This window comes from Sus scrofa, chromosome 5 (genome assembly GCF_000003025.6).
Source record: "Sus scrofa isolate TJ Tabasco breed Duroc chromosome 5, Sscrofa11.1, whole genome shotgun sequence".
NCBI lineage: Eukaryota > Metazoa > Chordata > Mammalia > Artiodactyla > Suidae > Sus > Sus scrofa.
This window is the reverse complement of record NC_010447.5, coordinates 62,470,218-62,490,610: the sequence shown is the minus strand read 5'-3', so window position 1 is coordinate 62,490,610 and position 20,393 is coordinate 62,470,218. Positions and strand designations below refer to the sequence as shown.

The 20,393-nt window shown below is 42.2% G+C and overlaps 1 protein-coding gene across 2 annotated transcripts in view; it reads right to left on the bottom strand.

The window, feature by feature from the left end:
- A2M (alpha-2-macroglobulin) overlaps positions 6,921 to 20,393 on the bottom strand; it is a 76,763-nt gene continuing 63,290 nt past the window's right edge. The window contains exons 26-36 of one of the 2 annotated variants that reach the window (XM_013988396.2): positions 19,185 to 19,341; positions 18,555 to 18,629; positions 17,359 to 17,539; positions 14,227 to 14,450; positions 12,374 to 12,592; positions 12,062 to 12,186; positions 10,790 to 10,880; positions 9,364 to 9,432; positions 8,130 to 8,232; positions 7,405 to 7,446; positions 6,921 to 7,061 (exon numbers count right to left, since the gene is read on the bottom strand). In XM_013988396.2, the coding sequence (XP_013843850.2) occupies positions 7,045 to 7,061; positions 7,405 to 7,446; positions 8,130 to 8,232; positions 9,364 to 9,432; positions 10,790 to 10,880; positions 12,062 to 12,186; positions 12,374 to 12,592; positions 14,227 to 14,450; positions 17,359 to 17,539; positions 18,555 to 18,629; positions 19,185 to 19,341 (1,303 nt within the window). In that variant the 3' untranslated portion in view covers positions 6,921 to 7,044. The remainder of the gene's footprint in view (positions 7,062 to 7,404; positions 7,447 to 8,129; positions 8,233 to 9,363; positions 9,433 to 10,789; positions 10,881 to 12,061; positions 12,187 to 12,373; positions 12,593 to 14,226; positions 14,451 to 17,358; positions 17,540 to 18,554; positions 18,630 to 19,184; positions 19,342 to 20,393) is intronic. The other variant, XM_021092376.1, reaches the window with a different exon arrangement.

Genomic DNA, 20,393 nt, shown 5'->3' with positions numbered 1-20,393 from the left:
GCATTTCCCAAAAGAGTGTCTCACTCCTGTCTCGGAGATTGTTCACCAACCTGACAACCATTCGGTAGGTCTTCATGCAAACACTTTTTGGACGCTACTAGAAGTTGTCAAGGGAAGATGTCAAAACCCATCCCAATTCTAGGTCTTTTTTCAAATGACTCATTGACTGAAGCTTTGGGAGGTTACAGTTGTTCAATGGGAAGGTCCATGGGCAAAAAAACAACCAGGTTCATGCATGAAGGACGAATGATGACTATGTTGTGGCATTGCCCACCTGACAGCATCTGCGTAAAACACTCTGGCAGACTGTGTTTCCAAAGATGCCTCCCATCAAACATGCTCTTTAAAAACACACCAGTGCCTTTATTGTGTATAATTGATGTAGTGTACAGAATGTGAGCCGCATTTTACCTGTGTCCTTGCCACTTCCCCATCAAGAAGTGGAGTCTATTTTCTCTACTTTCGATTCTCAGCTGAGTATATAAATTTCAATGATTTTTATTTTTTTCCATTATAGTTGGTTTACAGTGGTCTGTCAGTTTTCTTCTGTACAGCAAAGTGACCCAGTCTCTCTCTCTCTCTCTCCTCTCTCTCACACACACACACATGATTTTTCTCACATTATCCTCCATCATGTTCCATCACAAGTGACTGGACATAGTTCCCTGTGCTATACAGCAGGATCTCATTGCTTATCCATTCAAAGGCAATAGTCTGCATCTATTAACCCCAGATTCCCTCCCCCTCCCTCTCGGCAATCATGAGTCTGTTCTCCAAGTCCGTGGGTTTCTTTTCTGTGGAAAGCTTCATTTGGCCATATATTAGATTGCAGATATAAGTGAGATCAGATGGTATTTGTCTTTCTCTTTCTGACCTACTTCACTTAGTATGAGAGTCTCTAGTTCCACCTATGTTGCTGCAAATGGCATTATTTTGTTCTTTTTTTTTTTTTTGTCTTTTTGCCATTCCTTGGGCTGCTCCTGCAGCATATGAGGTTCCCAGGCTAGGGGTCAAATCGGAGCTGTAGCCATCGGCCTACGCCAGAGCCACAAAAACTCGGGATCCGAACTGTGTCTGCAACCTACACCACAGCTCCTTGACCCACTGAGCAAGGCCAGGGATTGAATCCACAACCTCATGGTTCCTAGTCAGATTTGTTAACCACTGAGTCATGATGAGAACTCCCTATTTTGTTCTTTTTTAATAGCTGAGTGGTACTCCGTTCTGTATATGTACCAAATCTTTTTTTTTTTTCTTCTTAGGGCTGCCCCTGTGGCATATGGAAGTTCCCAGGCTAGGAGTCAAATTGGAGCCACAGCCAATGGCCTATGCCACAGCCACAGCAACATGAGATCTGAGCCCCATCTGTGAGCTACACCACAGCTCACGCAACACCAGATCCCCAACCACTGAACGAGGCCAGGGATCGAACCCGCGTCTTCATGGATCCTAGTCAGGTTCGTTAACCCCTGAGCCAGGAAGAGAACTCCTACCACATCTTCTTAATCCATTCATCTGTCAATAGACATTTAGGTTGTTTCCATGTCTTGGCTATTGTGAATAGTGCTGCAATGAACATACAGGTGCATGTATCTTTTTCAAGGAAAGTTTTGTCCGGATACATGCCCAAGAGTAGGATTGCTGGGTCATATGGTAGATCTATATTTAGTTTTCTGAGGTACTTCCACACCATTTTCCATAGTGGTTGTACCAATTTACACTCCCATCAATGAAATTGCAGGCTGATCATGAAATTGCAGGCTGATCACAGCTGGGATTAGAACGATCTGAAATCTCCACATCCTCTCCAGTATTTGTTATTTGTGAATATTTGCTACACTTATCCTTTCTTTCTTTGTCATTTATTGAGTTTGTGTGTAGGACAGCTATCTTGTCTTGTAAATTCAGACTTCTTCAGGTACTATACTTAAGGAGGATATCTCAGGAACTTTATCCCAAAACCTGATTCACACCTGATTTAGATGGTGAGATCCTAGACCATCCATAATAAGATGAGACTTTCTGGGGAGAGGCTAAGTTTATTTTGTATGTGGGAGAGATGTGATTTTGTAGTCAAATGGCAGATTTAATAAATTGTGTTTCCAAAGGTGGCTGCAACATATCTCTAACTGCATGCTCTTTTGTAATGTGACTTTGCTTCTCTTGCCTCAAGATGTGGAGTCATTTTCACTTTCTCTTAAGATGTGGAGTCTTTTTCACTTTCTTCTGACGATAAGCGGACCCTGGGATGTGAAGTTCCAAATGCGATAAAAGTCATTCTAATGACTTCCGGGCTGGGGCTAGTTCATAAATAAGATTTCAGCTTCTGCCTTTATTTCTTGAAACCCTTACTCTTGGAGCTCTGAAATGCCATGTAACAAGTCCAGGTACCCTATTGGAGAAGTGGTAAGGATAAGCCCTGAGGCTACATGGAGAGGGAGAAGGCCAAGCTATCCAAGAATCCTAGTGGAGACTTTGGATAATTCCAGTCCCAGCCGTGATCAGCCTGCAATTTCATGAGAGGCCCTTGTCCAGACCTTCAGAAGAATCACCCAGATAAGCCCAGGCAATCCATGAAACATAAAAGAGCTGTTGTTGTTTTAACTTATTGGATTGCGGAGTTATTTTTTATGCAGCTATAAATTAAGGAAGTAGATATAATCCATTATAAAATGTGTCCCATATTCAGGGATGTTAAAGTGTGAAAATCCTACAATTTAGAATTGATGAAATACCAAAATAGAAACATGCACATTACATGAATAAGTACTTTGTAGAAAAGAAATCTGAATGCTAATAGGAAGAGATGCTCCATCTCTCTAGTAATCAGAGAACTAAAAATTAAAACAATCAGAACAAGACTTTTTATTTAAAAAGTGCAGATATTAGAAAGTTAGATAAATATTGACAAGAATATAGTGGAAGTGGGAATCCTATATGTACTAGCGGAGGGAGTATGGATGGGTGCAGACATTCTAGAACACATTCTGGCTGAAATTAAGTTTTATGTTCATTTACCGACTTTTTTTTTTTTTTTTTTTTTTTTTTTTTTTTTTTTTTTTTTTTTTTTTTTTTCTGGCTATGATTCCACTAGTCGATCGAGCTGTGCCCCCAGCCACCCGCATCCAGCCGCTCGACTACACCACTCAGGCATGGATCGTTAATAGCAGGCAACGACCGACCTCATGTTTAGTTATCGTTACACTGCCGACAATCTCACCGACAATTTCAATCCTAGCTCCACAGTCCCAGAAAATGATCACACAGGTCAATAAACTGGCATGCATCAGGATATTCAGAGCGTTTGTCAACGGAATTAAAAATTTCCCAATCTGAAAATCAAAGAAATAAAGACTAAAAAAAAAAAAAAATCCCAGAAAATTCAAGAACTGTGGAACAGTTACAAACACTATAACATATATGTAATGGAGATACCAGAAGGGGAAGAAAGAGAGAAAGGAATAGAAGAAGTATTTGAAGTAATAAGGACTATGAATTTTCCAGTTATTTACAGACACCAAACCACAGATTCAGAAAGTTCAGAGAGCACCCAGCAGGATAAATACCAAAAAATAACACTGAGGCATGTCATATTCAAACCACAGAAAATCAACAGCAGAGAAATCTTAAAAGAAGCTGGATAAAGTGAAAAACTTTGCCTATGGAGGATGAAGAATAGAATTACATTGGACTCCTCTTCAGAAACCATGCAAGGAAGAAGAGAGTGGAGTGAAATATTTAAAGTATTGACAGAAGAAAATCCACCAACTTAGAAGTCTATATCCAGATAGAAGATCCCTCAAAAGAGAAGAAAAGAGGCATTCCCGTTGTGGCTCAGGGGTAATGAACCTGAGGGGTAACCATGAGGATGGAGGTTTGATCCCTGGCCGTGCTCAGTGGGTTAAGGATCTGGTGCTGCCGTGAGCTGTGTTGTTGGTTTGGATCTGGCATTGCTGTGGCCAGTGGTATAGGTGGGCAGCTTCAGCTCTGATTTGACCCCTAGCCTGGGAGCTTCCATATGCTGTGGGATTGGCCCTACACACACACACACACACACACACACAAGGGGAGAAAAGAAAAACCTCCCAGAAAAAGAAAAGTTGAAGCGTCCTATCCTAATAAATCTATTTCTTGACTATCAAAAAGAAAAAAAAAAAAGGAAAAGGAAAAAGAAAAGTTGAGATAAATTGTTGGCTAGCAGACTTGCCTTGTCTGTGTAAAAAATATGAAAGAATTGAACTTCAAGGGAAGTTTGGGGCAGGGTTTCCTGCCTTTTGGTGTTAAAAGAATAAACATTTAGGAGAATAACAGAATTTGAGAAGGAAGAAAGCCAATTAAGAGACAAAAGTTTCTAATAAAATGATTCAATTATTAAAACATTTCCCTAGAGGAAAACAATTCTTTCAGGCTGGGCTGAGAGGTCAGTGGATTCCTCAGGGAAATTAAGGGAAGGTCTGTATGGAGCATGGGGAAGGCTGGATGGATCCCAGGTCCGGCTGCTTTTTCCATCCCCATGAATGACAAGGAGGCCACAGAGCGGTGGATCTGAAACAGTCATGTGGACCACAGACAGTTGACTGCTGTGGGTGGGATGCAGTACCTTGACCCTGTATTACATCACCAGATGGGAAGAACCCCCGAATATCTAAGATAAATTTCCTAGAGTCCAGTGGGGCTGGGCCTTAGAGTCCCATTTCATTTATAGAAAATAAAGAACTGGAGTTCTGTTGTGGCTCAGCGGTAACGAACCTGACTAGTACCCATGAGGATTTGGGTTTGATCCCCAGCCCTGCTCAGTGGGTTAAGGATCTGGTATTGCCAGGAGTGTAGGTTGCAGGCATGGCTCAGATCTGGTGTTGCTGTGGCTGTGGCATAGGCGGGCAGCTGCAGCTTTGATTCGACCCCCTAGCTCAGGAACTTCCATATGCCGCAGATGCGGCCCTAAAAAGAAGAGAAAAGAAAACAAAGAAATGTTATATTTCACGTAGAATATACTGGTTCTAAGAAAACCAACCAATTCCCTGCCCGCCACCCCCCCCAACACAATCACTATTCTTAGAATGCAATTCTGTGGACCAGTAAGGACTACTTCTGCCAAGTACCTTATTTTGTTATCTTCTTCTTGTAAGTTTCCATCATTATTTTTTTCCTCTCGTCTCTTCCCTTTGCCTAATTTTTTAACTTTTTACGAGGTTTTTTTTTTTTTAATTAAAAAAATTTTTTACAATGAATAAAGTGGCAACATTTTAAAACTCTGCTGCCACCCTGTGGCTATTTTTCATTACTGTACATGAAAGTATCCCATCAGGGACCAGTATAGGGGAAGTAGATTAGGAAAAAAAAACTGTCAGACCATCCTTAGGGTCTTTCACCACGGTGTTTGGTATCTGAGGCATGAATCTAGTATATGCTGTACTTGTTTCTTATGTATCAGTATTTGTCCTTTAGAACCCTTTAACTTTATGTCAAACCTTGTTTCAGTGGTCCTCCATTCTTCATCTTAGTTCAAACTAAGATGCATAATTATTCACATTGATTTTTTTTTCATTTTTGGTCTTTTTAGGGCTGCACCCATGGCATATGGAAGTTCCCAGTCTAGGGGTCTAATCCGAGCTGCAGCTACTGGCCTACACCACAGCCAGAGCAACACAGGGTCCAAGACACATCTGCGGCTTATGCCACAGCTCACGGCAATGCCGGATTCTTCAGCCACTGAATGGGGCCAGGGATTGAACCTGCATCGTCATGGATACTAGTCGGATTCGTTACAGCTGAGCCACGATGGGAACTCCCTAATTTCTTTTGTATTTCATGTCCTATATGGATGTTTTATACTAATTGATACTAATTAAAACATTTATTCAGCTCTGAAATATGATTTTTCCTTGATCTTCTCTTCTGAAACGGGTTGGAGGGGCAGCATGGTTTGAGGTTTGAGTATGGATTTAGAAAACAGACTTCTTGGCATTGAAATCTGATTCAGCCCTTGCCTAGCTGAATAACTTTGGGCAAGTTTTGCCACTCTGTGCCTCACTCTCCTCATTTGCTATAATAATACCTATTTTATAGGGTTGGTATATTAATACCAGTGAGGTCTTTAGAGTAGAATCTAGTACAAAGATAGTAACTTTTTAATTTTTGCCTACCTTGGAGACAGAGCTAAGGATGCTTGATGTTCAAAGTCCTTTGTATTTCTTAGTTTATATCATCCAGGCTTCTGTCAGACTAAACTGAATGAACACTAGGACACCTAGGATTTTCCAAGGATCTTCTCTTTGAACTTCAGAAGCTTCTGCCCTTCCATCCATATAATGGACGATTTTATATATCCTTTTGTTCTGGCTCAAAATCCCAGAAAACAAGATGCTTCAATGTAACAGTTGTATTTGGGCTTTGAGTCCTGTATTTTCTTTCTTTTAGGAAAACTCACTTCTGCTTGAATCACCTCTTCAGTATTTTTCATCTGTCATCCTTTATTGAATCTAAAGCCCAAGGCTAATAGACTGATCACTTGTTTTGGTCAATGCAGATTTGGTTCTGAAGACACATAACTCCCAATTCAAATCAAATCCCAATTAGTTATGCTGCCTCCCAATGTGACATTACTATTTCATTTCTTCCCTTTAATGTGGAAAGTCTTTCCTCATCAAATCAGCCTTTTATTCACTCATAAATCCACTCTCTGGCTTTTTCTTGGGGTATTCCCATAATCAAACAGACTTTATAGGCTCCTAGTACATAATCGAATACCTTCTTTTTTCCCTGCAACCCCTAAATGAAGCCTACTCTGACCACTCTGTAATGTATTTTACTTTTTGAAATCTCTTAGACCTTGACTGATATGAATTTTAACTCAGGATTCTATTGGAAATCATATGGAAGTATAATAAATGTTTATTGAATAACTGAAGGTACTGATAGACTCTGACCAGAAAAAAAAAAAGGTTTATTTATTAAGCTTTCAGAGATACACTCTTTTCTAATATGGAGAACTGAAGCTGTGGAACAGGGACTCCAGCAAAGCAGTTTTTATTGATGTGGCCTTTAAACATTTCCGGGATCTGTGATAGTGGAAAGAATACAAAATTAAGATGTATTTGGGTTTCCTGAGCAGTGAATATTCCTCCCCTTAGATCTGGGTAGCATAGTGCCTGAGGAAATGCAGTTAGTCTAGTGGGAAATGAAATCCATTACTTAAAAATTATTCGATATGCAATTCTATGAACTGTCTGAGTTTTGACTTTCAGGGGCCCTTTCCCAATAAATTTACTTTTCTAGGATAAGTTGCACAGTGAGCAGCACATGCAATCTATGCAAAATATTTAGCCAGACTTTTATGGAGGAGATGCGAAGGACAAACCAAAAGGGTTGTGACTCCATCGGGAAAGAATGTGAATTGCTTACCTTTGCTGCAAGGAGCGTTGTACTCAGCGATGGCAAACTCAGCTGAATAAAAACAAAAATGGCCAGATGAAGTGAGAGGGAAACAAATATCTATGGGGCACAAGTCAACGCAAGACTCTTTATTGTGGGAAGAACTGTATAGTATCAGAAACATCAGCAGATTCATTGGTTGTGTTGCTTTCTCTCTTACATTGTTGTCTTTTCAAATAATGTGTGTGATGCTTCCCTTTATTCTAAACCCCTGAAGGGTAACTGTTCAGATGTTCTGCTTATTTAAATTTCATACTGTCCTACAGTTGATTTTATCAAAGGAAATGGAACTCAATATCCTACAGGTGCTTTGTAGTAGCAATTAATATATTTATACTATAGGTAGTTTCCACAATGTATGTAGAGAAGACGAAGATGGGAGAATCCGTCTTGATGGAGACAAAATGAAGTGATGAGAACAAGTGGTGTCATGAATTGCCCCAATATATTGCTCAAATCTAAATTGCTGTGACCAGAACTATATCTAGTCCCTTATGATGGAGCATGACAATGGGGAAAAAAGAATGTATACATGCATAACTGGGTCACCTTGCTGTACAGCAGAAAATTAACAGAACACTGTAAATCAGCTATAATGGAAAAAATAAAAATCATTATAAAATTAAAAAAAAGAAACAGAAATACATTTCTGTGACTGGGAATTTAATTTCCGTGGGAAGGTTGGTCTCACTCACCTGTCTCATAATAGTCATAGACTTTCACTATGGCTGGTTTCAGATCTCTTACTGGGATGTCCTGTGTAACCGTGAAGGACATGCTCAGGGACTGATCTGTCACCTATAAAGCGAAAGGGAATCAAGTGAGGAGCTTTCTTCTTTATTTGAATACGTTTAAGAATGAACTATTTTGGGGAAAAAGTTTTTTTCAACTAACAGGGTTCTTAAATTGGACCGAAAGCTCTCAGGGGAGATGAAAACACCCCCAATTGTTTCTTAAATAACCAAAACTATTTGTATGTTCCCATCAGTGTGAGTACATGGCTCTGTTTGAATGATGGATGCTTCTTATGGTTTGAATAGCTATGTTCATTTTTAAGTATCAGGGATTCAGTACAGTTTCACTTTTCTCTCTCTCTCTTTTTTTTTTTTTTCCTTTTTAGGGCCGCACCCGAGGCATATGGATGTTCTCAGGCTAGGGGTCACATTGGAGCTACCACCACTGACCTATGCCACAGCCACAGCAACATGGGATCTGAACCACGTCTGCGACCTACACTACAGGTCATGACAACGCTGGATCCTTAACCCACTGAGCGAGGCCAGGGATCAAACCCAAAACCTCATGGTTCCTAGTCGGATTTGTTTCTGCTGTGCCACGACGGGAACTCCTCACTTCTCTAGCTTGTGGAAGTACTTGTGTTGACTCAAACAGGAATATAAAAGGCTGATCACTGCAGCCTTCAGTTTCATAAAATTTGTAAACTAAAATATCCATCAATATAGGAATGAAAAAACTGTGCAACAACACACGACTATAAAACCAGGTTGGTTTGTTGGTGGACTTAATCTTGTTATTTTATGCCAAGTCCTTGCTGAGATGGACAGTATATTCCCCTTTTGTCTTGTCGATGTGATGCTGATATAATAATTGACTAATCCCAGTGGCTACTTCCCTATATTACTCCATATCTTCAAATTAACTTGTGCACATAAGAAGCATATTTTGCGGAGAATTTACTTATGGGGTCCTCGAAATATTCACATCCCAAGGTTATAATCAGCCATTCCTTCTCATAGTTCCAGATGAATATCAGTACAGACGTACAGGAGCATATTCACTGAAACTCAGAATTCTCAAATTTTTAGCATGGAGGTGATGTCTCCAAAATGTCTTTGTTCACTTCCCAGGGAGCTCCCAGAGAGGGATCATTATCTATAATTTTTGCAGCTGAAACGGCTGGGCGCTCACCTTATCCAGGTAAATCAAAACATGGTTGCTGCTGACCTCTGTTCGGCTCACGTTGTCAGATCTTTCAAGCTGAAGAAAATCAAGACATCACAAGTGTTAAGAAACAGATGAAAACCCCGAGGAACCAGAGAAAAGAAGAATGTTTATTATTACCAGATTAAGCCTGAGGGTAAAACGTCCTCAAATTTTTTTTATAAGCAAAGACAATAATGTGGAGAGATTAAAAATGAAAGGCAACTGGAATGCAGGATTTAATATAAGTATGATACAGGACTATTGTGTAAAGTTGATTTATTTGAAGACAAGGCAACTAAATATCCTAAACTTGCGAATTACCCATATTTAGGGTTCAATTTACATTGTGTTCCTTCATGAAGGAGTTTTTTTTTTTTTTTTTACATTTTTTGGTGTTTTTTCTAACTTGTAGCAATCTCTGTTTCCCCCCGCACTTCTATACTAGTTTTAGTTTATGTCTATCAATCTTTTTCATATTTTTTCAGTAGTTCATGTGCATATGCTTTATCTTCTGAAGAGTCTAAGCTCCAATATAGCAGGAGCCTGCTGACATTTTCTACTAGTAGATGTGCCACCTGGCAGAGTGCTGTTCATGACAACAGACAAGAGGTCACTGTGGGTCTCACCAAAGCAGTAGACGGGAAGGCTGCTGGAGGTGGCAAGGTCACCAAGTCTGCCCAGAAAGCTTAGAAGGTTAAATGCACACCTGCCACCTCAGCTTGAAGGACAGTCTCAAAACTGTCTAAAGTTAGTTGTGAAAGACTGGTTAATGATAACAGCACATCATAAAACCAGAAGGAGAGGAAAATGTTTTATGGCTCGTTTGTTTTTCTGTGTGTGGCAGTTTTGAGTTATCAGTTTTTAAAATGGGCATTTTTAATTCATATTTTAATGGCAATTTGACCAAAAATCGTCACAGAATTTTGAGGTCCATTAAAACAAAGTTAAATAAGAAAAACAACAACCCCCCACGCAAACATGCTAAATTATATTTCTTTTTTTTTTTCTTCTTCTTTTTTTTGCTTTTTAGGGCTGCACTCAAGCAGCATATGGAGGTTCCCAGGCTAGGGGTCGAATCTGAGCTGCAGTTGCTGGCCTACACCACAGCCACACAGGATCCAAGCCGCATCTGTGACCTACACCACAGCTCATGGCAACCCCAAATCCTTCACCCACTGAGCAAGGCCAGGTATCGAACTGCACGTCCTCATGAATGCTAGTCAGGTTTGCTAACTGCTGAGCCTTGACGGGAACTCCCTAAATTATATTTCTGAGTTTGAAGAAAGTAAAATGTCTCTGGTAGAAGTTGATTTAACAGTATTTTCATATTAATATTGTTTCATATTAACATTGTATTCTTTACGCAAAACATTCAATAAAATAGGGTCTTCTGGGCTTATAATAAACCTACCATTTTCACTGTTGGTTTCAAAGGAATGAAGCCAGATACCATCTTTACATCAACAATCGCCATGTTGGAGGCTGGACGGCTTCCAGTGTAACTGAAGACCCAGGGAAGAAAGGAATTAGGCTTTTCTGTGTTATTAAATATTCTCTTTTTCCTATGTCCACAGTAAGCACTCAACAGCCCTAAAAGGTACACGGAAGTCTTCCTAAATCTCCCACCCAAGTAGCTCAGAAACCTTGCTGTGCCTGAGAATCTGTAGGGGGAGGCCGTTAAAGCCACAGAGACCAGGCCCTACTCTAGACCAGATGAGTCAGAGCTTCATGTGTGTGAGCTCTGATGATCTGCATTTTAAGAAAGTTCTCTAAGTGAGGCATACATAGCTGGGCTTGAGACGGCAAATCTATCTCAGCTGTTTTGTAGACTTTCTCTTTTTTTCCTGAATAATATCCCCAACCAGGTTATAATATTCTTGTGGACAGATTTTGAATATGATTGCATAGGAATGTATTTCCCTCTAAATGGATTATTTTATATACAATCTGAGATTTAATTTTTGCCCGTAGGAATTCTAACTAGAGAGTCATACGTCCTTCTAGTCACACGTTTTCAAGAAGTCTTTACCTCTGTCCTGGATCGAGCAAGAATGATATAGGATTTCATTATAATAGAATGAAATTAGCATGCATCATTACATTAGAAAAAAGCCAGGGATTCAGGTTAGAGCCAAGGGGCAATATTCTTTATTTAATTATGATTGAAGGGAATTAAATAATGAGATTTGACACTAATAGATTTTGGAGTCCGGAGACGTACCATGTAAGCCCCTTCCTTCACTGAGAAGTTCTGCGTCAAGTGAGGACACGTTGCTTTTTCCTTTTTTTTTTCTGTCCTTTTAGGACACCTGTGGCATGTGGATGTTCCCAGCCTAGGGGTCTAATTGGAACTACAGCTGCCAGCCTATGCCACAGCCGCAGCAATGCCAGATCCGAGCCACATCTGCCATCTACACCACAGCCCACGGCAATGCCAGACACTTTAGCCACTGAGCGAGGCCAGGGATTGAACCCGCATCCTCATGGATACTAGTTGGATTTTTTTCCACTGGGCCACAACAGGAAATCCATGTTGCATTTTCAGTAAATGTAGCACAAACATCCACTTTTCCGCTGCTTTGCTTTGGTAGAGTTTTGGTAGGAAGCTTGGCTGTAGGAATCAGATTGGCTGATTCCAGTAGGAAGATCACCCAGAATCCAGTGATTCAGTGGGAGGTCTTACCTGACATTCACTGAGATCTGGAAGCTGGTGTGGGCTTTGGGTTCACATGTTGGCGGCAGAGTCTGCACCTCCAAAGCAAATGGGAAGTCTTCCTTTTTCGGGAGAATATTGTACTTCAGAGATGTCTGTGGAACATCAGAGACAAAAATTTGGTGATTTTGTCCTTCCCCAGGATTCCTCCCAACTTCTTCAACTCTTTCTCTGACTTGCCCCATCATCTGCTGAGTTAGGACTGTTCAACGAGAAGGGGTCCTCTGAACCTTCCGCCCCAACTTGCCGCCACCTGCCCCCACCTGTCCCCAAAAATCTCACCTGGAGGTAAACACATCCTTTTCCTGTTGCTGTTATGCTGTATTCTCCAGGCACTGCTGGCAATGATATCTGCTGTAGTAACAGGAGGTTGTCGTTGTTCACTTGGAATTTTTTGGAGAATGTCCCTGTGGATTGGATGGTCACCTCTGCAGCCTTCCCGGTCCTGGTGAAAGTGGCTGCTCCGTATTTGGACAAAGCATGGAGAGCCACCACTGTGTCCTGGAAGAGACAGTTGAGAGAACCCGCTGAAGCATGAAAACCCTTTGAACACCCAATGGCCCATGCAGGCTGCCCCCAAATGGGCTTTGATTTCCTGTTTCCCTCACTATTTAAATATGGCATCCTAATTTCAGGATTGACTTTAATCCTTTGATAGATGACAGAAACATAAACTTTCACATATCTGCTTTGGACTACATGCCTTAGACATTTATTATATTTCTCAGAAAATCGATCCTTTCTCTTACATCTGGAATATGCACTGTGGAGGACATATCTGAATGGGAATCATTTATGAGCATTAGCTATTTGCCTACGATGTCTTTCTAGACACCTGCGGTCATATCTGTCACCTCCCAACTAGGTCTGGACTGGACTGGCTCTCACCCTCAACTAAATTCTTCTCTGCTGCTGAGATCAGTGCCTGAGAAAATCCAGGGTCTTTTGCAGTCATGATCAGAGTCATGCTACACTTTCTCCAGAGGAAATACGAGATGAATAATTACAATTATATTTTGATTTATTGACATTTTTACTTGGCACTCTCTCTTTTATCAGAAGTTTGGCTCCCCACTGGCATGCCACAGTCTCAACTGAACCATCTTCTAAATAATAGATTTCTAAGAAACGAATGGTCGCTGTTCTCACAAAACTGTTTTCTCCATTCTTATTGAAAAATAAGAGATTAAATACAATGGAAAAAGGATGGGATGTCATTTTGTCATCTTCTCCTTCTCTTTTAGGGTGTATCTAGCCTAACCTCTGAATTCTCTGGAGTGGAAACTCCTTGCTCTGTCTAGATTGGTGAAACTTTTAGATTTAAGATTATACAGTTAGTCTCAGGAGGTTGGATGAATAAAGATAGTTCTTTATGCTCCTGATGAACAAATGCTGCATATTAACAGGTGGGAAGAATAGGCATGAAATGATTTGATCTTTAAAAGAAGCCAGTAAAGGTGGACCTAGAAAAGGAGGGATTTGCAAAAAGAGATTGTTGCGTTCTGAGTCATGTTTCTGGGGCCAATTTGAAAGGAACTCAGAACTTCCAGAAGAATGGTAGATTTTAAAATTCATTCTGCCGTGGCCCTTGTGTACAGGGTCCTGGTCCCCCGTTGTTGCTTTAGGGATGTAGGGTTGTTATTGGGAATAGGAGCCTGTGATAATAATATGGGGTGGGGGGGACCAGAATTATAGGCTTTTTTTTTTTTTTTTTTTGTCTTTTGTCTTTTTAGGGCCACACCCTCGGCATGTAGAGGTTCCCAGGCTAGAGGTCTAATTGGAGCTATTGCCACTAGCCTACGCCACAGCCACAGCCACAGCCAGGTCTGCAACCTACACCACAGCTCATGGGAACACCAGATCCTTAACCCATGAGCAAGGCCAGGGATTGAACCCGCCACCTCATGGTTCCTAGTCGGTTTCGTTTCCACTGCACCATGACGGGAACTCCAATTCTAGACATTGTCTTTTCAGCCCTCTTTGACTCTCCTTTCTCCTTATGTCTCACCATCCTCGAATACGAATAACACTTCCCTCGTTTCAAGTTATTCTCCTCTTCATTTTTTCCTTCCTGTCTCTTGTTCAAACCTTTTGCCACCCGAAGGGGAAGTAAAAGGCTCTGGTCAGCCACAGACCTGCGTGGAGGAGAAGCCCCCTTGGGAATTCTGCTGCTTTGTGATCCACTTCATGATGAGCGTAGCGAGGTTCAGGTCCTCCGAGCTCAGGGCGGACTGGGCTGTGAGGCAGGTGAGGAGCACGTAGGCCGTCATCTCCACCTCAGCTGAGGGCGCCCGGGGTTTGTAAAAATGCTGCACTGGTGCCTCGGGTTTCCGAGGTCGTGTCCAGTGGATGGAATCACCTGGAGGTGAGAAAAAGATTTGTAAATGATGACATAGTCATATTTAATTTCAGGTGAACGTACACAAGCCTGGAGTTCCCATCGTGGCAGAGCGGAAATGAATCTGACTAGGAACCAGGAGGTTGCGGGTTCGATCCCTGGCCTTGCTCAGTGGGTTAAAGATCCAGTGTGGCTGTGAGCGGTGGTGTAGGTTGCAGACATAGCTCAGATCTCGAGTTGCTGTGGCTGTGATGTAGGCCGGCAGCTACAGCTCTGATTCGACCCCTAGCCTGGGAACCTCCATATGCCATGGGTGTGGCCCTAAAAGGCAAAACAAACAAAAAAACACACAAGCCGGAGCTGAAGTGAGGGTTGGGTTTCAGTGATGATCTCTTAAGCCTTACCTAGGTGTTTTTCCTTCTAGGTAAAGCTGAACTTGGTTTGTTTCAGCTGGGCTAAGGCGGTCGTGTTGCTGGAGTCTGAAGCCTACAGGCATCTAAGTTTTCCAAAGGTGGCTATAGTTGTATTGGTGGCAGAGACAAATAACAGAGCCCGTTCTCTGACTGGCTGTGATGATTTCTATTTCTGATGTTATCCAGGTTTAGTTAAATTTTCTATAAAGACTATCCTTAGAGATTTCTTATGAAGATCCCATCCAATGAGATAATGGAGTTTACACTCAGTAGATCAGGAAAAAAGAGTAATCCTCAAAATACCAAAGGCTGACAGGAGGTGAAATAATGGGAAGTGATTTATACTGTTGTGGGAAGTAAAGTTCTTTTTTTGTGTGTGTGTGCCACACCTGTGGCATATGGAGGTTCCCAGGCTAGGGGTCAAATGGACCTGCTGCTCCTGGCCTATGCCACAGCCATAGCCACGCTGGATCCAAACTGCATTTGCCATCTATGCCGCAGCTTAAGCCACTGATTGAGGCCAGGGATTAAACCTGCATCCTCATGGACATGATGTCAGGTTCTTAACCTGCTGAGCCACAACAGGAACTCCAGAAGTATAGCCCTCTTTTTTTTTTTTTTTTTTTCTTTTGTCTTTTTAGGGCTGTACCCGTGGCATATGGAGGTTCCCAGGCTAGGGGTCTCAGTGGAGCTGTTGCTGCTGGCCTACACCAGAGCCACAGCAATGCCAGATCTGAGCTGCGTCTGCAACCTGCACCACAGCTCACAGAACGCCAGATCCTTAACTCACTGAACGAGGCCAGGGATTGAACCCGCAACCTCATGGTTCCTAGTCGGATTTGTTTCTGCTGCATCATGATGGGAACTCCTGGAAGTATAACCTTTTGATGAGTGATTTGGTGATACCCAGCAGAGTGGGGGATGTGCTTAGTCCACTAACCAGCAGTCATGCTTTCTAAGTGCAAGTTAGAGAAATTCACCTAAACCCTCAAGGAGACACATATATGAGGAGTATTCCTTGGAGCACAGTTTGCAACGGCAACAAATAAGAAACAAGAAAAGATCCATGAGGGGAGAGACTCTTTATAAATTATAACCTTTTTATATGTTGTAATGTATTATGCAGCAGAAAAAAATTAATGAGCAAGGAGTACAGGGGACTCCTATCTTCATCATGCTGAACTTAAAAAAATGAAAGGCAAACAAACTGACAAGCAAACAGGCAGAAATACTCAGATGTGCGATACTTCTTATCTGAAGATGAAAAATGTAAATATTCTGAATATTGTTTAGGGATATGTATGCAGTAAAAAGGAAAAGAAATTCATGGACATTGTAATGACAAATTCAGGATGATAGCTTTTGTGGGTGGGAGTGGTACACAGGGATTTTTCCAGCATTAGTAATATTTTGTTTCTTAAACTGGAAGGGAGGTATTAAAGGTATTTGCTAATTATTCTGTATGCTTTCTTGTATATCTGAAATATTTACCAATACTCTTTAAGGATAAACAATTACTGATACTGTCAAGGGAGAAAGGTAGAATACCTTTTTTTTTTTTTTTTTAAGGTAGACTATGTTTTATTGGATGCCTTATTATTGCTTTTTTTTTTTTTTTTTTTTTTTTTTTTTTTAGTGCCGTACCTGCAGCATATGGAGGTTCCCAGGCTAGGGGTCCAATTGGAGCTACAGCTACTGGCCTACGCCACAGCTACAGCAATGTGGGATCTGAGATGCGTCTGTGACCTACACCACAGCTCACGGCAATGCTGGATCCTTAACCCACTGAGAGAGGCCAGGGATCGAACCCTCAACTCCATGGTTCCTAGTTGGATTCATTTCTGCTGCACAGTGGGAACTCCCTGGATACCTTATTATTATTTGCATTTTATTTTCTATTTTAGACCCTTACACAGGCCACAGTACACACAGAAGTGTTGTATGAATAAAGAATAGATTCATCAACATCATCAGTCTTGTGAAATGAGCCTAAAATATAAGAACCTGTTCATCAGATCATCCCTTCAGTTTTGTCTTATGTTTAAGATGATACGATGCCCTAGGTAAGGGCTGGGTAAATATTAATAACTGATATCTTAATCATAGTAACTAATACTTTATAGCATCTGCTCTGTGCCATATATTCCATTTAATGCTTTACATGCATTAACTCATTTAATTCTGGGAGTTAAATACTATTAACTCTGCGATAAATACTATTATCAGTCTCATTTTACTAACGAAGTAACTGAAACAGACAAGTTAAGTGACGTGTCCAAGCCCACATAGGCAATACGTTTTGGAGCTGGTCTTCAGAGACTGAGCTTCTCACTATTACAGTCTATTGCCTTTTATCTGTGGATGTGTGACAGGAGTGAGAAATCCTAGAATCTGGAAAGATGTAAACACAAGAATGGAGGGGAAAGGGATCCCTAGGGGTTGTCATGGGGGCTTTCTGCCGTGGAGTGGTTGGTCCAGTGACTGTGAGATGGGAAGGAGACCTAGGGTGCTCTCACCTTCCTTCACGGCTTCCGCATCTAGTGACTGGAGCACTTCTTTCTTCTTTTCCTGGTTACCCGCCAGGGCAAAGGCGTAGGCCAGCAGTGCCTTGGTGTAGACATGGCTGCCTTGGGATCCCTCCTGGGCTGACTTCCAGGCTGTCTCCAGGCAGAACAGGGCACTGCGGACGACAGGGTGCTGCGAAAGGAGAACGGGAAGTGGATGAGTTGCGTCACAGGGGGGCTGGCGCTCCCAGGTCAGGGCACAGACCGCAGCGCATAGGTAAAGAAGTTTACCGAAGGCATTGGTCCCTCTAGTCTCATTCTTATGGATAGAAAGAATAATATAGATTTTTTTTTGGGGGCTGCACCTGTGGCATATGGAAGTTCCCAGGTTAGGGGTCAAATGGGAGCTGCAGCTGCTGCCCTACCCCACAGCCACAGCAACACATCTGGGCTCATCTGCGACCTGCACCACAGCTCACCGCAACGCTGGATCCTTAACCCACTGAGGGAGGCCAGGCGTCGAACCCTCATCCTCATGGATACTAGTCGGGTTCATTATCCACTAAACCACAGCAGGAACTCCTAGGACTTTCTTTTCTTTTCTTTTTTTTTTCAGAGTGTAGTTGATTTACAGGGCTGTGTCAATTTCTGCTGTACAGCACAGTGTATATATATAATATATATACACACACACATTCTTTTTCTTGTACTATCTTCCATCCTGTTCTGTCCTGAAAGACTGGATATAGTTCCCTGTGCTGTACAGAAGGACCTCATTGCTTATCCATTCTAAATATAAAAATGCGCAGCAGCCCCCATAGCCTGATGGATAAGGCATTGGCTCCTAAATATAAAAACTTGCATTGACCAACCCCAAACTCCCTGTCCATCCCACTTCCTCCCTCCCCCGCTTCTATAACCATCTGTCATTCTCACATTCCTAAGGCAGAAATACAGGCCATATCTTTAGAATTCATTTCATATGTGTGTGATGGTGGTGGTGAGGTTGCCGGGGGAGAAAGAGCCTCGGGGCCTCAGTGGGAAAGTGTACATCTTCCGTAATGGATTGACCAAAGTCCCTCTTGAGGTGGGAAGCATTGGCAGGGCACAGAAGGAAAGCTGACAAGTGGCTTTAGTGGGGTGATGTTTCAGACAGCAGGTCCGCAGTTTCACTGCATCTAGAACTAGGCTTCAGCAAGGGTACCTACAGTGACAGCGAGAGGAATCTCCAGAAGTGCAATGGTGACATAGGCAGAGAGGGTTACTTCATCGTCCACTCCACCCTGTAAATATGAGAGAGAGAGAGAGAGAGAGAGAGAGAGAGAGAGAGAGAGAGAGAGAGAGAGAGAGATGTGAGTAATTTAACTTCTGAGAACACTCTTATCATCTCCTGGTGTTCTGCTGTCATGGAATTTCTCATTATGCATATTCATCCCCATGGGAAAAACAGTACCATCACCCTACATTCCATCCACTCTTTCTTGGTACTACTCAGGTTTTATTTTCTTCCAATAACCTTCCTGAAGGAATTCTTTTCTGGGGGGATTAGGAGGGGGAAGTCACACTTGAGGCATCTGGAAGTTTCCAGGCCAGGGACTGAATTCGAGCTGCAGCTTCCACCTGCCACACCTGTGGCAACACCAGATCCTTAACTCACTGCGCTGGACCAGGGATCAAACCTGGGCCTCCACAGTGACTGGAGCTGCTGCAGGTGGATCCTTAACCTGCTGCACCACGGTGGGGAACTCCCCTGAAGGAATTCGTATGGTATCACTACCTCTCCTCACCTTGTAGATATCATAATGGACAAACCAAAACTAGCTCCGAGAACACTTCACCTTAATGGCATTGTTGAGCAGTGACCCAGAGCTCCTGAAACAGCCATTGTCCTTCTGCTTTTGGGAGAGCCAGGTGAGGGCTTCGGTAATATGCGTTTCATCAATGAAGATGTAGGTTCGAGCCTGGGCAAAAGTCTTCATTACAAAGGCTGTGAGCCTGAGAGGAGAGGAAGACATGATGATACTTATGTTGCTATAATGGTTTTATAACCACCTCACAGCAACAGGCTTCCTAGGACATATATTTTGGTGTGCATCATCTGACAGGAATTCTTGGGTTTTTAGAGCTCCTACCCCCTTAATTTGATGAATCTGCTAGATCTAGTGCAGGTGACCCTTGATCAACATGGTTTGAACTGTGCGGATCCACTTATACGTGGCTTTCTGTTTCGTTTTTCTTTTCTTTTTTCTTTTTTGGCTGTACCCATAGCATGTGGAATTTCGTGGGGCCAGGGATCTGGAACCCACAGCACAGCAGTGATCTGAGCCACAGCAGGGACAACACCGGATCCTTAACCCCCTGAGCCACCAGAGAACTCCTCGACATGGCTTTTTTCACTAGATATGTACTACACGAGTACATGATCCCCACTTGGTTGAGTCTGTGGATGCACAACTGGGGATTCAGAGGGGTGAATGTGGATTGTGTTATGTGGATTTTCATCTCCTGGAGGTCAGCACCCTAACCTGCATGTTTTTCAAGGCACAACTGTACTTCTGATGTTACTTATTTTTTCCTATTTATTTCAGTAAGTCTTTAAATCTTTCTTTTCTTTAGTGATTTTCTTCTGTAGATGGCAGAATCTTCACACAGGCAGCCCTTACATGCAGTAACTTCTAACACTGTCTCATCTTCGGGATTTTTTTTTTCTTTTTTATCTTTTTAGGACTGCACCTGAGGCATATGGAGGTACCCAGGCTAGGGGTTGAATCAGAGCTGCAGCTGCCTATGCCACAGCCACAGCAACATGGGAACAGAGCCACATCTTCGACCTACACCACAGCTCGTGGCAACGCTGGATCCTTAGCCCACTGAGCGAGGCCAGGGATCGAACCTCCATCCTCATGGATGCTAGTCGGGTTCGTTAACCACTGAGCCATGAAGGGAACTCCATTAGGGATTTTAAAACAAGGTTTCATATCACTGAGTCCATCTCCTTTCTTCCCTCCTATTAGTGAATATGTTCTCAGTCAAGATGAATATAAGTT